This window comes from Dendrobates tinctorius, unplaced genomic scaffold (assembly GCF_039654945.1).
Source record: "Dendrobates tinctorius isolate UK_male_01 unplaced genomic scaffold, ASM3965494v1 ptg000048l, whole genome shotgun sequence".
In the NCBI taxonomy this organism is placed as follows: domain Eukaryota; kingdom Metazoa; phylum Chordata; class Amphibia; order Anura; family Dendrobatidae; genus Dendrobates; species Dendrobates tinctorius.
This window is the reverse complement of record NW_027361716.1, coordinates 16,582,026-16,598,778: the sequence shown is the minus strand read 5'-3', so window position 1 is coordinate 16,598,778 and position 16,753 is coordinate 16,582,026. Positions and strand designations below refer to the sequence as shown.

Genomic DNA, 16,753 nt, shown 5'->3' with positions numbered 1-16,753 from the left:
GCTGGTATATAAAAGAGGGTTTATTAAAGCTTGCCCCAAAGTGGCCATTTTCGAGGTGTTTCCACTGTGGACCTTAAACATTCAGATTTTGAGGATTTAAATGTTGATATGTATGTGAATATGGATTTAAAAAAAAACCAACCTGTGTTAAACTAAATGAGAACTGTGATCTATAAAACCTGTCACTTGTACTACTCTCACGTGTGTGAACACTCAATTTCGATCTGATACATGTATGCCATTCTTGGATTCCCTCAAGAATTGAAATATTTTAAGTCATATATTTACACAGTCTGCTTAATAATAACCAAATAACCAGTGAGTTCTCTTTGTCATGACTTATAATTGGAGAAAAGGGGGAGACAGGTCCTACAAAGAATTCCAAGAATTTTCAAATAAACACTACTGTTATGTCCATAACTTCATTTAACTTGCTCCTAGTTTTTACAGGAATTGTTTTGTGTTTTTAAGATGAAGTTCTGTACCATGAAAAAAATATATAAAAAACCTTAAAAATTAATGTTCATGCCTTCTCTTATTTTTTTTCAAACCAACTGACATATTAAAAAAAAAGTATTAATATTTATTCGATATAAATGAAGACTAACTCTTAAAGGCAAGACTCAGATATGGACATTTAATAAGGCTAACATTTTCCTTTCTTTTTAATTTACAGATACATTTCTTAAGTTTATTTTACTAGAATTTTCAATAATCCAAAATATATAAAGAAATATATCTATATATACATCTAATATAAATATAGACATTTTATGATTTATGTATCAGAAAGGTTTCCACAACATACAGTTGGGGAAAATAAGTATTTGATACACTGCCGATTTTGCAAGTTTTCCCACCTACAGAGAGAAAGGAGACATCTGTCATTTTTATCGTAGGTACACTTCAACTGTGAGAGACAGAATCTAACAATAAAATCCAGAAAATCACATGGTATGATTTTTACATAATTGATTAGCATTTTATTGCATGAAATAGGTGTTTTATACAATAGAAAAACAAAAATTTAATACTCCCTCCAAAGATTTTCTGTTCCGTTCAGGTCTGGAGACTGGCTATGTTTCTCCAGGACCTTGAAGTGCTTCTCACCAAGCCACTCCTTAGTTGCTCTGGCTGGGTGTTTTGGGTCATTGTCATGACGGAAGACCCAGCCATGACCCATCTTCAACACTCTTACTAAGAGAGTGACAATATTGGCCAAAATCTCACGATAAATGACCCCATCCATCCTCCCTTCAATACAGTGCAGTTGTCCTGTTCCCTTTGCAGAAAAGCACCCTTAAAATATGATGTTTCCTCCACTATGCTTCACAGTTGGAACAGTGTTCTTGGGGTATACTCATCCTTCTTCATTCTCCAGACACGGCGAGAGGAGTTGATACCAAAAATTTCTATTTTGGTCTCATCTAACAACATGAACTTCTCCCATACCTCCTATGGATCATTCAGATGGTCATTGGTGAACTTTAAATGGGCCTGGACATGTTCTGGCATGAGCAGGGGGACCTTCTGTGCTCTGCAGGATTTTAATTCATGACGGCGCAGTGTGTTATTAACGGTAGTGTTTGAGACTGTGGTCCCAGCTCTCTTCAGGTCATTGACCAGGTCCTCCAGTGGAGTTCTGGGCTTTCCTGACATTTCTCAAAATCATTCTTACCCTACGAGGCAAGATCTTGCATGGACACCTAGAATGAGGAAGATTGATGGTTATCTTATGTTTCTTCCAGTTTCTAATAATTGGGCCAACAGTTGTTGCCTTCTCACCAAGCTGTCCTGTAGCTCATCCCAGCCTTGTGCAGGTCTACAATTTTGTCCCTGGTGTCCTTAGACAACTCTGTGGTCTTGGCCATGGTGGAGAGGTTGAAGTATGATTGATTGAGTGTGTGGACAGGTGTCTTTTTTACAGGTAACGAGTTCAAACAGGTGAAATTAATACAGGTAGTGAGTGCAGAGTCGGAGGACTTCTTAAAGAAAAACTAACAGGTCTGTAAGAGACAGAATTCTTGCTGGTTGGTAGGTGATCAAAACTTATGTCATGCAATAAAATGCAATTTAATTAAAAATCACGCAATGTGATTTTCTCCTTTTAGTTTTAGATTCTGTCTCTCACAGCTGAAGTGTACCTACGATAGAAATTAAATTCGCTGTAGGTGGGAACATTTGCAAAATCAGCAGTGAATCAAATATTCATTTTCCTCACTCTATAGTCAATTTCTTTTGTAAATTTATAAAACTTAATTAGCCTCATATAATCAAAATGTATTGATTACTGGATGATGAACACTAATTAAGAAAATTCATTAGGGCTTAGGCCACAATTTGGTCAGTATTTTACATCAGTATTTTTAAGCCAAAATCAGGAGAGGAACAATCAGAGGAAAAGTCTAAATGAAACACGTCACCACCTCTGTATTTATCACGCACTCCTGGTTTTGGCTTATAAATACTGATGTCAAATGCTGACCAAATACTGATAGTGTGAATGTGGCCTTAAAGTCTTCAATGTACGAGACCTGGCATAAGCAGGACAATTTAAAGGGAGTGTGTTACCCCAAATTAGGCTTAAACTAATGGCATAACCTTGTAGGAGCTGCAGCAACTATAAAAAAAAAAACATTTTTCTGGTTTTCTGATCTGTTCTTCTGTTGCTTATAAAAGAACTATATTGTAATATGTAAATGAGAGTGCTCTGGCTCGCATTAGTCCCACTTTATTAAGATTACAGCCACTCCTTCCATGTTTGTTGACTATGTGTTGTCTTGTTCAGAGCCAGCGTTGCCTGCGCGCACTTTAACTGTGCAGGAGTGAGCACACAAATCCCTCTCTCCTCGCTTCTGACATTCACTTGTCTTCTTTGCTGTCACTTCACTGCAGATGTGAATGCACACAAATCCCCCTATCCTCACTACTCACATTGCTTGGGCACCAGTTTGTGGGAATGCGAGCAATGAGGAGAGAGTGGTGTCTGTGCTGTACAGTGACAGTGCACACATAACGGAGGTTTAACTTCAGGCAGCACTTGCTCTGGATAAGACAACATACAAAGAGGGGACATAATCTAAATAAGAGGTGGAACTGTGCACCAAGTAATTTAGCAACAACAAGGCTGCACTAAACACCTTTATTTCCATATTACAATAATGCTATTTTTTGGGGACAATGGAAGAACAGATGCTAAAACTAAAAGAGCAATACTCATACAATGCTAGGTGGTTAGTTTGAAGTATAAATTTGTGATGACAGACTCCTTTTAAAAACTTGTCCTTAAAAAACTCTCAAATCAAAGTTTTTATCCTTTCAATATATTGCAGACATCATATTATACAGCACTGTGGACTCATAATTTCTCATTTTGCCTTTCTACCCAATTAAATCTTCTGTTTTCCATTAGGTCTGTGACATCACATGACTAAAAACAGACTAGCTGAATCCTTCTAAGCTACATGTTGAAGCCAGAAGCCTTTCTTTCACGAGTCAGCATTAGAACTACACAATCCTATGTCACTGACAAAAGGAAACAAAGAAGAGAGGTAAAATCAATGGGGTGGGAGCAGCTGCAATTGGATTTGAACAGTAGGTGGAGTTGGGCTGCCAGGGACTTTGCAGTGATATAGAATTGTAGTTCTAATGATGACTCATGCAGAAAAAAATGACTTCTTGTTTCTACATAGAGCTAAAAATTATTGTTATATTCTGTTTTTAATCACGTGATGTCATAGACCTAATGGAACAGAGATGGCTTTACAGAGTAGAAGGGAGAAATGAGCAATTGTAAGTGCACAATGCTATATAATATGATTATTATTATTATTTATTATTATTATTTATTGTTATAGCGCCATTTATTCCATGGCGCTTTACATGTGAGGGGGGTATACATAAAAACAAGTACAATAATCTTAAACAATACAAGTCATAACTGGTACAGGAGGAGAGAGGACCCTGCCCGCGAGGGCTCACAATCTTCAAGGGATGGGTGATAATACAGTAGGCGAGGGTAGAGCTGGTCGTGCAGCGGTTTATGATGACTGCAATATACTAAGAGCATAAAAACTTTAATAGGAGTGCTTCTTTAAGAACTCTAGAACTATGGCTTACACGTCTAAGTTTGAAATTTATAGATACATTTAGAGAGGCACATTAAATAAGTTTTGAGATATGTATGTTTTGTACACTACAACAACCAGTGTCTATTATGTTGGGGTTTTTACAGTGATAACCTCTACCAAATGACCTCACAGCTGGAATGTATGACATGGAATCAGATGAACTTGGGTACATCACTGAAGAGGTAAGACTCTGCCTAAACTATTTTATAGTTTTATTCCTTTCACTTTCTACATAAGGCGACTTAGAGCTATTATAGGTGACTTGAGGACTTGTAAATTCCGTCCAACAGTTTGTGAATGACACACCACCCATAAATTATTTATCATAAAAGCAGAAGCAAAAATCGTGAGCGGAATCTAATTTCTACTGCGGCAAGTGATAGATATGTATTTTATAACATGTTCAATCACTTTTATTGTTACTGTCTCGGCTAGATGAGATTTACCGTAATAATTGCCCCAGGTTGCACTTTATTTTGCTATATATAGGCAAAAAAAATTCTAAAGCTAAATTCTTCCAAAAACAGTGCCACTCTTGTCCATGGGTTACAGTGGAGAAAATAAGCATTTGATACTCTGACGATTTTGCAAGTTTTCCCACCTGCAAAGAATGGAGAGGTCTGTAATTTTTATCGTAGGTACACTTCGACTGTGAGAGACAAAATATTAAAATAAAATCCAAAAAATCACATTGTATGATTTTTATATAATTAGTCTGAATCTTATTGCATGAAGTGCATAGGTATTAGATACAATAGAACAACAGAACTTAATATTTGGTACAGAAACCTTTGTTTGCAATTACAGAGTTCAGTTGATTTCTGTAGCTCTTGACCAAGTTTGTCCACACTACAGCAGGGATTTTGCCCCACTCCTCCATACAGATCTCCAGATCTTTCAGGTTTCGGGACTGTCGCTGGGCAACATTGAGTTTCAGCTCCCTCCAAAGATTTTCTACTTTGGTTCAGGTCTGGAGACTGGCTAGACCACTCCAGGACCTTGAAATGCTTCTAACGGAGACACTCCTTACTTGTCCTGGCTGTATTTTGGGTCACTGTCATGCTGGAAGACCCAGCCATGACCCATCTTCAACGCTCTTACTGGAGGAAGCAGGTTGTTGGACAAAATCTAACGATACATGAACCCATCCATTCTCCCTTCAAAATGGTGGCGTCGTCTTGTCCCTTTTGCAGGAAAGCACCCTCAAAGTATGATGTTTCTCCCACTATGCTTCACGGTTGGGACGATGTTCTTTGGGTTGTATTCATCCTTCCTTCCTTCTTCCTTCAAACACGGTGAGTGGAGTTAATACCAAAAAGCTCTAGTTTGGTCTCATCTAACCACATGAACTTCTCTCATTCCTCCTCTGGATCATCCAGATGGTCATTGGTGAACTTCAAACGGGCCTGGGCATGTGCTGTTGTGGGCAGGGGGACCTAGCATGCTTTGCAGGATTTTAATTCATGACGACATAGTGTGTTGCTAACGGTAAGGTTTGATACTGTGGTCCCAGCTCTCTTCAGGTCACTGGCCAGTGTAATTTTGTGCTGATTCCTGACCTTTGTCAGAATCATCTTTACCCTAGGAGGTGAGACCTTGCATAGGGTCCCAAACTGAGGAATATTGACAGTCATCTTGTGTTTTGTCCATTTTCTAATAATTGCGCCAACAGTTGTTGCTTATTTACTGTCCTGTAGCCCATCCCAGCCTTGTTCATGTCTACAATTTTGTTCCTGGTGTCCTTAGATAGCTCTTTGACCTTGGCCATGGTGGAGAGGTTGGAGTGTGAGTGATTGAGTGTGTGGACAGGAGTCTTTTATAGAGGTAACAAGTTCTAACAGGTGCAATTAATGAGTGCAGAGTAGGAGGGCTTCTTAAAGAAAAACTAACAGGTCTGTGAGAGACAGAATTCTTGCTGGTTGGTAGGTGATCAAATATTTATTTCATGCAATAAAATGCAATTTAATTATTTAAAAAAACATACAAGGTGATTTTCTGATTGTTATTATTAGATTCTATCTCTCACAGTTGAAGTGTACCTACGATAAAAATTACAGACCTCTCCATTCTTTGTAGGTGGGAAAACTTGCAAAATTGGCAGTGTATCAAATACCATACTTATTTACCCCACTGTATGTGTGGTCTCCCAGCTCAACTTTATTCAAATCAATTGGGCTGAGCTACAATATTAAGTGCAATTTTATTATAAGAGTAGTTCTGTTTCTGTAAGAAAAAATATGTTTTCTTATAATTTCATGCAACTTTAAGAATAATTGACTCATTGTGTGTGAGAGCTGATGTGTAGAGAAAGTGAGCCTCAAAGTGAAATGAAAGGGATGTTTTATGGTGAAACCCATGTGATGAGTAGTTACACAAATGTCTGATGAAAACATTCTTCTGTATATATTGAGGGTAAAAACGAAAGCAGTTTAAACCATGAACTGACTTTCCAACCCCCACGGAGCATTTCGACAGCTTTCTCTCTTGCGTGCACATAGACAGAGACCTGTCTTCACTTGCAGCAGTGCTGGAGAGAGCCTCCAAGAGCACAGCCGGACTAGATTTGTATACGGCTATGGTTCACAACCAAATCTTCAAAGTATACTTTCTTGTAATTGTGGAACCAGACTGTGATTTACGCTGACCAAAGTGAATCACATCTTGAAGATGGTAATACCCCTTCAAGCACCTACTACAGCTACTGTATGTAGTAGGTGCTTGAAGGGGTATTACTGTCTTCAAGATCCTATCTAGTGATGAGCGAGTATACTCGTTGCTCAGGTTTCCCTGAGCATGCTTGCGTGTCCTCCGAGTATTTTGGCGTGCTCGGAGATTTAGTTTTTGTTGTCTCAGCTGCATGATTTGCGGCTGCTAGACAGCCTGAATACATGTGGGTATTCCCTAACAAACAGGCAATCTCCACATGTATATAGGCTGCCTAGCAGCCACAAATCATACAGCTGAGGTGACACAAACTAAATCTCCGAGCACACCAAAATAATCGGAGATCACCTGAGCATGCTCTGGACAACCCGGGCAAAGAGTATACTCGCTCATCACTAATCCTATCCCAATATATATTAGGTGTAGTAATAATAATAATAGTATTAGCAAATAACGCCAATAAAAATGTGGTATACTTCTTCTGGTTCATTATGTCATGTACCCTATGTGCAGGACATTGCAGTAGCTGAGGTATCCTTGGTTATGACCACTCACATAGTGACAGTTAGTTAGTGATCCTAACCATGGATCTCTAAGCTACTGCAATGCCTTGCACATGGGGTAAATGACATAATGAATCAGAAGAATTATACTACATTTCTAATTCGAGGTGTTTGAACTATTATCATTACACCTACTACATATTGGTGTAGGATCTTGGAGACGGGAATAGCCGTTTAAGCTCCCTCAAGTGGTGGCTAGAAGTAAAAACGAATATTATGGTTATACAGAGGATAACTGCTATGATTTAAAAAATTAATCAGCCCAGAAATTTATACCTACTCAGATGCTACTTTAGGTAAATATTCCCCTTCTTAAATTAATAGACAAGAATTTATAAAGTCATATAAAACAAAAAGTTATACAGGTGCTTCTCACAAAATTAGAATATCATCAAAAAGGTAATTTATTTCACTTCTTCAATACAAAAAGTGAAACTCATATTATATAGAGTCTTTACAAACAGAGTGATCTATTTCAAGTGTTTATTTCTGATAATGTTGATGATTATGGCTTATAGCCAATGAAAACCCATTATTTCAGTAAATTAGAATACTTTATAACACCAGCTAGAAAAATGATTTTAAAGTCCGAAATGTTGGCCTACTGAAATGTATGATCAGTAAATGCGCTCAATACTTGGTCGGGGCTCCTTTGGCATCAATTACTGCATCAATGCGGCATGGCATGGAGGCGATCAGCCTGTGGCAATGCTGAGGCATTATGGAAGCCCAGGTTGCTTTGATGGCAGCCTTCAGCTCGTCTTCATTGTTGGGTCTGGTGTCTCTCATCTTCCTCTTGACAATACCCCATAAATTCTCTATGGGGTTAAAGGTCAGGTGAGTTTGATGGCCAATCAAACACAGTGATACTGTTGTTTTTAAACCAGGTATTGGTAGTTTTGGCAGTGTGGACAGGTGCCAAGTCCTGCTGGATAATGAAATTTCCATCTCCATAAAGCTTGTCGGCAGAGGGAAGCTTGAAGAGCTCTAAAATTTCCTGGTAGATGGTTGCGCTGACTTTAGTCTTGATAAAATACAATGGACCTACACCAGCAGATGACATGGCTCCCCAAACCATCACTGATTGTTGAAACTTCACACTAGACCTCCAGCAGCTTGGATTGTGGCCTCTCCACTCTTCCTCCAGACTTTGGGACCTTGATTTCCAAATGAAATGCAAAATTTACTTTCACCTGAAATCAATACCTTGGACCGCTGAGCAACAATCCAGTCCTTCTTCTCCTTGGCCAGGTAAGAAGCTTCTGGCGTTGTCTATTGGTCATGAGTGGCTTGACACAAGGAATGCGACACTTGTAACCCATGCCCTGGATACATCTGTGTGTGGTGGCACTTGAAGCAATGACTCCAGCAGCAGTCCACTCCTTGTGACACTCCACCAAATTTTTGAATGGCCTTTCTTAACATTTCTTTCAAGGCTGCGGGAATCCCGGTTGCTTGTGAACCTTTTTGCACCACACTTTTTCTTTCCACTCAACTTTCAATTCATATGCTTGGATACAGAACTCTCTGAACAGCCAGCTTCTTTAGCAATGAGCTTTTGTGGCTTACCCTCCTTGTGGAGTGCGTCAATGACTGCCTTCTGGACATCTGTGAAGTCAGCAGTCTTCCCCATGATTGTGGAGCCTACTGAAACAGACTAAGGGACCTTTTTTAAATGCTTAGGAAGCCTTTGCAGGTGTTTTTTTGTTAATTATTCTAATTTCCTGAGATAATGCCTTTTGGATATTCATTGGCTGTGAGCCACTATCATCAACATTAACAGAAATAAACACTTGAAATAGATCACTCTGTTTGTAATGACTCTATATAATATGAGTTACACTTTTTATATTGAAGAACTGAAACTTTTTGGTGATATTCTAATTTTATGAGAAGCACTTGTAGCTCTAACTACAAAGCTATTGAAACTTTTATGTGGCCCTTTAGCACTTATTTGACATAGTCTATGGTAGAGTAAGGCCACCAGTACATTGCACAGATTTATCACATTTAGTAAAAAGTAACAGAAATAAATACAGTAAATAGTAAAAAATAGTAATATTGCAATATATAATTATAATAATACTAATACTAATATTTATTTATAGAACACAAACATTCTGTGAAGAACATTATTTTACTGTATAGAGGGTGTATGTATAAGTAAAATCGGACATCACATAATAAGGCATGGGGCACTATATTATGTTCTGAAAAAGAGACACCATAACAATCAATGGGTTCCTCTGATTCTGATTGCATAACTAATGCAATCACTTTTTCCGCTTGCCTGTTCCTAAATCCGAGCAGATATATAGAATGTCCGAATGGAAGTGTGAACAGAGCCTTACACCCCAGTCATCATTGCTAAAGATAGGAATGAGGTCCTTACTCATAAAAGTGTTGCAATCTATGAGGAAATAGGGATGACACAAAACGTAAAAGTTCATGTTACAGATTTCTATTGCATGATGAAAGTATATAATATACTTATGATTCAGTCCATGACCCAGGTAGGTTTATGTTGAAATGTATGTTTTCATTTGATTTCCTGTCAGTAAAGGCCTGCCCACGTAATGCATCACACAGAGAAATAATTTAACCCCTTACTGTCTTATGACGTACAGTGACGACATATGCCAGTTCCCTGACTTTGAAGCAGCTTCAAGTAACCGATCCTACATCATTAACGTCAGTTGATGGTTGTGATATTCAACCATCATCTGCCTCTAATGAGTGGAGCGGAGCTCCACAAGCTGCTGTTAACCTTTTAATTGTAGCTCTAAGAGCTCCACGAGCCGCTGTTAACCTTTTAATTGACGCTATCAATCTCTGACAGTGGCACTTACACCGCATTGGCAGGGGGGCACAACATTCCATGCACTCATTTGCACCTCTGTCACGTGATCACAGGGCACTGATGGGTTGCCTTAATGGCTGGGGGTCTGCTGAATACCCCTGAGCATGTTATGATACTCTTGTGAAAACCAGCTTCTGGCTTGTGTTCATAGGAGACTGATTTTTGTAATATACAGGAAATCTATGCTATTGCATGATGGCTCTGACAAAGACCGTACAGGTCGAAACGCGTAGCCTCTGTCCTTTGTGTGCCTAATCTTTGGAGGGCTATGTAATATAGCGAACTTTATACCGATCCAATAAAGAAGAATTTTTATGCAGCTGGAGCCAAATTGTTTTTTTCCACAAAAAATAAGCCCTCACACAGTTTCATCGACCAAAAATTCAAAACATGGTGAGTTTCAGAAAATGGCAACACAAGCAAAATTGTTTTTTACATTTTTTTTAACAAATTTCCGAATTGTTTTTGCAACTTAATAAACATTGCTATCTCAATAATCATATTGACCTGGAGAATAATATTGCCGTGTCATTTTTACCATACAGTGAATGTAGTATATAAAAAACAAATAAACAATTTTGAAATTGCACTTTTTTTTGCAATTTTGACTCAATTTAATTTTCCCCCACTTTCCAGTACATTACATGATTTAGTACCTGACGTTTCTAATTGCTTATTTAGCTTATATGAATAGGAGTAGTACCGTATTTTTCAGACTATAAGACGCACTTTTTTTCCTCCAAAATGTGGTGGGGACGTGGCGGAGTGGTATCGGCGGAGCAACGGAGTGGTATCGGCTGGAGCCAGCTGCTGCGGCTAGCTCCTCTTCCCGCTGCTAAAGAGAAATGAATATTCACTGAATTCCATGCCCATGGGAGTGGAATGCTGTGATTATTCATTTCTCTTAATTAGAAGCACACGTGACCGCCGAGATGAGGGGCCCTGCGTACTAGGACGAGATGGGGGACCTTGCATACCAGGAGAGAGATGGAACCATGCATACTAGTATAGCATTGAGAGTGATCATTCTTGCAAGGATAGGGATGAGGGGGCCATGCATACCAGGCTAGAGATGAGGGGGCAAAGCATACCAGGGTAGGGATGAGGGGGGCCATCTTTCTCAGGATGGGGATGAGGGGACCATACAAACCAGGATAGGGGAGCCATTGCAGCCCTATTACAATGTTATTTGTAGAATATCAGCCTATAGTCCGAGACTAAATGATTTACCTTAACGACTGCAGAATCACATTTTCATGTATTTAGTTGATGATTATGCAGGGATGAGGCTAAAACTAGTCAGTCACATATATTAGATTAATGTTGATCAAATCTGCCAAAAATGAGCTTGTGCATATGGGGCAGCATAAATGAAAGAAAGCCAATATGTCTTTATCCCTAAGCCGCCATTACCAAAAATGTCTTATGCAAACTGCCTCTTCAGAGAAAAGGAATAGAACTCTAGTGCCACCTACTGGAATTATCACTCCTAAAAGTCAATATCGACCCTTTATCGAGCCTCGTCAGAGGGGTTAGGATAAAAGCCAAACCAAAACCACAATTTGCAGACTCGTGTTTCAGTGTGTTGCTCCTCCTCAGTGCAAAGCAAGAGATCTGTTTTGGCTGTATGAGAGGACTCTGACTGGGATTTAAGGAGTAATGTTTCTCCTTGCAATGTTCCTCTGGGAATTAAGAAAAAAAGGGAACACCAAACGCAATAGGGTCTTATCTGATGGCCATATTGGCATAGGAGAGAGGAAAGCGGCTTCCCTTTTAGAGTTATTAAACCCACAACCAAGGAATTAAGGATTGACAGCTGCTGTGGTACCCTTAGGTCAGGAGATCCCGCTGTATATGGCAAGTAGTGGGAAGGATAGGAGTAGTAGTCTGCTCTGCTGATGTAATTTAAGAATCCAGAAGACGGCGCACAGGATTGGCCATGCTCTTTATCTCAACACATTTCAAAGTTGAACCAACTTCTTCATCAGGAGAACCACAATATTGTCCTATTCTCTCACTACTTGACTCTGGGAAATTAAATATGCAAATTGGACTACAATTCCAGTGCCACCAGGAAACATGTACCTGCAAATTGAGATTCTGGTTTGTCATGTGACAAGACGGCTTGTTAAAAGGTCGATATTGAATTTTAGGATTGCTGCTTCCAGTAAGTGGCACTAGAGTTCATGTCCTCTTCCTCTCTGTAGAGGTAATTTGCATATTTAATTTCCAAGAGGAGCATTGCATGGCCTTTAAATCTTCTTACAGTAGCATATCAGGCCTGGACGTTACCCCTTAGACTCCAAAATGTCTCCTAACAGCTCTCCAGGCCAAATTACAGATCATTAATGCGACTTTACCCATTATGCTAGAAAGCATAATATTGAAAACATGAGTAAATGCTAAAAACATGACATTTTCCAGAGGTCACCACTAAGTACAGTACCATAATGAAATTTTTAAGGTGGTTCTAAAAAAGTAGATTTACTTTACATTTTTCTCTATATTCAAAATGTTGAGGATTTCTATAAAGGCGGCAGTGAGGAAATGCTCTGACCTTGAGGAATATCTGAACTCTGAACATAAAGGATGAGGATGGGAGTTTATGGCTAATAAATAGAATACAATAGAAATAATACAGACCCTCAGCTTTACAATTAATGGAACTCAGCCCATCTAAAAGTTCACAGCCTGTTAGAAAAAAAAATATCTGACCTGAGCATGTCTTCAGGATAAAGGAAAAGAATCTGTATGGATGATGTACAGCCCTTCAGGAGAAGATGAAAGGTTTTGTTCTCTTCTTTATGTCCAAGGCTGCGGAATCTGAGGAAAATCAGTCCTAGACATGGCCTCATCTTTGAGATAGAATGCCAACATTTTTATCAGTCTTTGTTTGGCTGAGAGTTACAATGCATAGTTCAACTCTTCTAGTGTCGGTGGCCATAAACATAAGCCTCATACATCCATAATATAGAGTTTTCACGAAGTCCCCTCCACCTTTTTATTTCCTTTATGGTCTTTTTTCATAATTATCTTTTGAACCATTGATAATTAAAACATAATTACATACAATTATAACTATGAACATTTCTTGGCTTTCTTAAAGGGGTTGTTCCCTTTCAAGTAAGCTTCTATCTGTTGCAGCTGCACTAAACTCACCTACCCCAAGTCCACCGATGCCCCCTTGTGCCTGGCATTGGCAGCGGCGCTAACGTCACATTGACAGTGCGACAACCAATCAGTGAGCTCAGTAGCTCGGAGGTAGGCCTTCTGTCCAGACTGAGCTCACTGATTGGCTGTCGAGATGACATCAGCACCTCAGCCAATGCCGTCCACTAGATGCAGCAGGGGAGACTAACTGGTGGACCCAGGTGAGTACAGCGTGGTTTGTTGATTCATATAAGGTTACAGTTGGGATAGAAATGTTATTGAAAGGGTACAACCCCTTTAATGACTTGTTTGTTTTTAGTAGTGCTGCCGAGTTGTTCCTATAGTTCCTTTTGGACCAAGATGGATGAACTTATTAGAAATCTAGAGATATTAAAGCATGGCCCCCTACCCATTAATTACCATGGTTTTATTAGAGTATATGACATCCGTTGCTAACGTTGGGACCCTTTTCTCTAGAAGTGAGTTTGGCAGTGACCAAAAAATGATGCATACCCTTCTATGGTTGTAAAACCCCCTTAAAATAATCCTCACATGGCATAAAATACATCTGTTATGTCATTTTATTGATCTGTACAAAAACATAAACAACATTTTGATACGGTAAATTGTTTTTTCGAAGTGTTACACAGTACAGTCCTTGGGAGAATTCACTATGTATCTATGTTAGCACAGATCCTATCTTTACCAGTTTTATTTGACTTGTTACTAATACTTTTATGTACTCTTCAGCAAAAAAAAATCCACTTATTTATTCAATGTTTTTCTACTTACAGTCATGGGACGACTTATGAAAATGACAGTCACAGCGCCCCAATGTTATACAGCTGTGGGGGTCAGTACCGGATACATACACATGGCGTTTTCAGAGGCATACAAGTAAGAATGGAAACTTTGCATCATGAATTTTTTAGGAAGTTTGTTTTTAGACGGACATATACAGAACGTAGCTAAGAAATATATAATTGTTATTAGGAGGGTTGGATTACCGATTAGTTAAATTAGGCCATTGTTCAAATGTATCTAATACCTTAGTGTCTCTATGTCTCCGTTCTAACTTTCTGTCTTTTCTTTTGTTAGTGGTAATATGTACTGTTCTATAGGGGGTCCTATAACCAACAATAAACTGGCCTATACTAGTAAAATTTAGATGACGACACAACACAGCTGATTGTGGAACCCAGTATCAAATCTTAAGGTGTCCGTACACAAAAGAGCAAAGGTGGCCAAACCCGATGATTTCAGAAAGACCAGGAGACTTATGAGTATGGTCAAACTTGAGTGTGTGTATGTCTGCGGGCAGGTCAAGAGAAAAAGCTGTTAGCTGAATAAACCTTCACTAAATAGATATTAAAGGGAACCTTAAATAATCTCGGCATGGCAGCACAATAATATACCATAAAGAGCCGGCTCCACACCCAGTCGTCTCTGACCAGCGCCGTTGCAGGAGATGGGACAGATCTCTCTCTATGTACATGCCAATCACCTCTGATGATATTAAGATGGATCTTTAACCCCATAGCGACTGCCGATATGCCTTTTAACGGCGGTAATTAAGTGTACATAAACCACAGCGCCGCTAATTCACGGCGCTGTGGAGAAAGTGAATAGCGCCCCCCAGTGTCAGATTTTCTCTGGGGTCTTGGCAGCCGGGGTAGTCGAGACCCCAGAGAACATGAATTGGTTGGTTTTTACCGACTCCGCTTTTGCGATCGCCGTTATTAACCCTATAACGGTGACCGCAAAAAAAAAAGCTGCGATTTTGCATTAAATTTCTCTTTCCACTGATGTGATCGCACATCAGAGGAGAGAGAACTAGGGTCCCCGACCCCCCGGTACCTCTCCGTGGTCCAGGGTCCCCTCCCGGTGGTCCCGTGTCCCACCGGCGTCCTCCGGTGGGCGCCGCCATCTTGGATCCGGAAGAAAATGGTGGGCGCATGCACAGTGTGCCCGCCGGGAATCTGCCGGCTTCGGCTGCTAGATTCCATTCATTCATTTTGCTCACTATGATAAACTATCATAGTGATCAAAATGAAAAAAATAGTACCTAACCCCCCGTTTATCACCCCCTTAGTTAGGCCAACATAACGAAATAATGAAAATATTTTTTTTTTCAGATTTCCATTAGGGTTAGGGTTAGGGCTAGGGTTAGGGCTAGGGTTAGGACTAGGGCTAGGGTTAGGGTTGGGCTAGGGTTAGGGTTAGAGCTAGGGCTAGGATTAGGGCTAGGGTTAGGGCTAGGGTTAGAATTAGGGTTAGGGTGAACTAGGATTAGGGTTAGAATTATGATTAGGGATTAGGGTTGGGATTAGGGTTAGCATTGGGATTAGGGTTAGGGGTGTGTTGGGGTTAGGGTTGGAGCAAGAATTGAAGGGTTTCCTCTATTTACCAACTTTGGGGGTCTAAAATTTGGAGTCTAAAAATCACTTTTGTGGAAATAAAAAAGACTTTTTATTTTCACGACTCTGCGTTTATAAACTTCTGTGAAGCGCTTGGGGGTTCAAAGTGCTCACCACACATCTAGATAAGCTCCTTGGGGGGTCTAATTTCCAAAATGGGGTCACTTGTGGGGGGTTTCCACTGTTTAGGCCCATCAGGGGCTCTGCAAACGCAACATGACGCCCGCAGACCATTCCATCAAAGTCTGCATTCCAAAATGGCACTCCTTCCCTTCCAAGATCTCCCATGCGCCCAAACAGTGGTTCCCCTCCACATATGGGGTATCAGCATACTCAGGACAAATCGCACAACAACTGTGGGGGTATGATTTCTCCTGTTACCCTTGTAAAAATAAAAATTTTAGGGCGAAAAGATCATTTTTGTGGAAAAAAAATGATTTTTTAATTTCACGGCTCTACGTTATAAACTTCTGTGAAGCACTTGAAGGTTCAAAGTGCTCACCACACATCTAGATAAGTTCCTTAAGGGGTCTAGTTTCCAAAATGGGGTCACTTATGGGAGGTTTACACTGTTTAGGCACATTAAGGGCTCTCCGAACGCAACATGGCAACCGATCTCAATTCCAGCCAACTCTGAGTTGAAAAAGTCAAACGGCGCTCCATCCCTTGCGAGCTGTGCCGTGTGCTGAAAAAGTGGTTTACCCCCACATATGGGGTATCGACACATTCAGGAGAAATTGTACAACAAATTTTGTGGTTGATTTTCCCTTTTAATACTTGTGAAAATAAAAAAAATTGGTTCTGAAGTAAATTTTTGCAAAAAAAAAGGTAAATGTTAATTTTTTCCTTCCACATTGCTTTAGTTCCTGTGAAGCACGTAAAGGGTTAATAAACTTCTTGAATGTGGTTGTGTGCACCTTGAGGGGTCTAGTTTTTAGAATGGTGCCACTTTTGGTATTTTCTGTCATG

The 16,753-nt window shown here is 39.7% G+C and overlaps 1 protein-coding gene across 4 annotated transcripts in view; it reads left to right on the top strand.

The window, feature by feature from the left end:
* The window catches only part of WT1 (WT1 transcription factor), an 87,775-nt gene that overhangs the window by 47,547 nt on the left and 23,475 nt on the right, over positions 1-16,753 (top strand). For 3 of the 4 annotated variants that reach the window (XM_073576323.1, XM_073576321.1, XM_073576320.1), the window contains exons 4-5: positions 4,235-4,312; positions 14,162-14,264. In XM_073576323.1, the coding sequence (XP_073432424.1) occupies positions 4,235-4,312; positions 14,162-14,264 (181 nt within the window). The remainder of the gene's footprint in view (positions 1-4,234; positions 4,313-14,161; positions 14,265-16,753) is intronic. The other variant, XM_073576322.1, reaches the window with a different exon arrangement.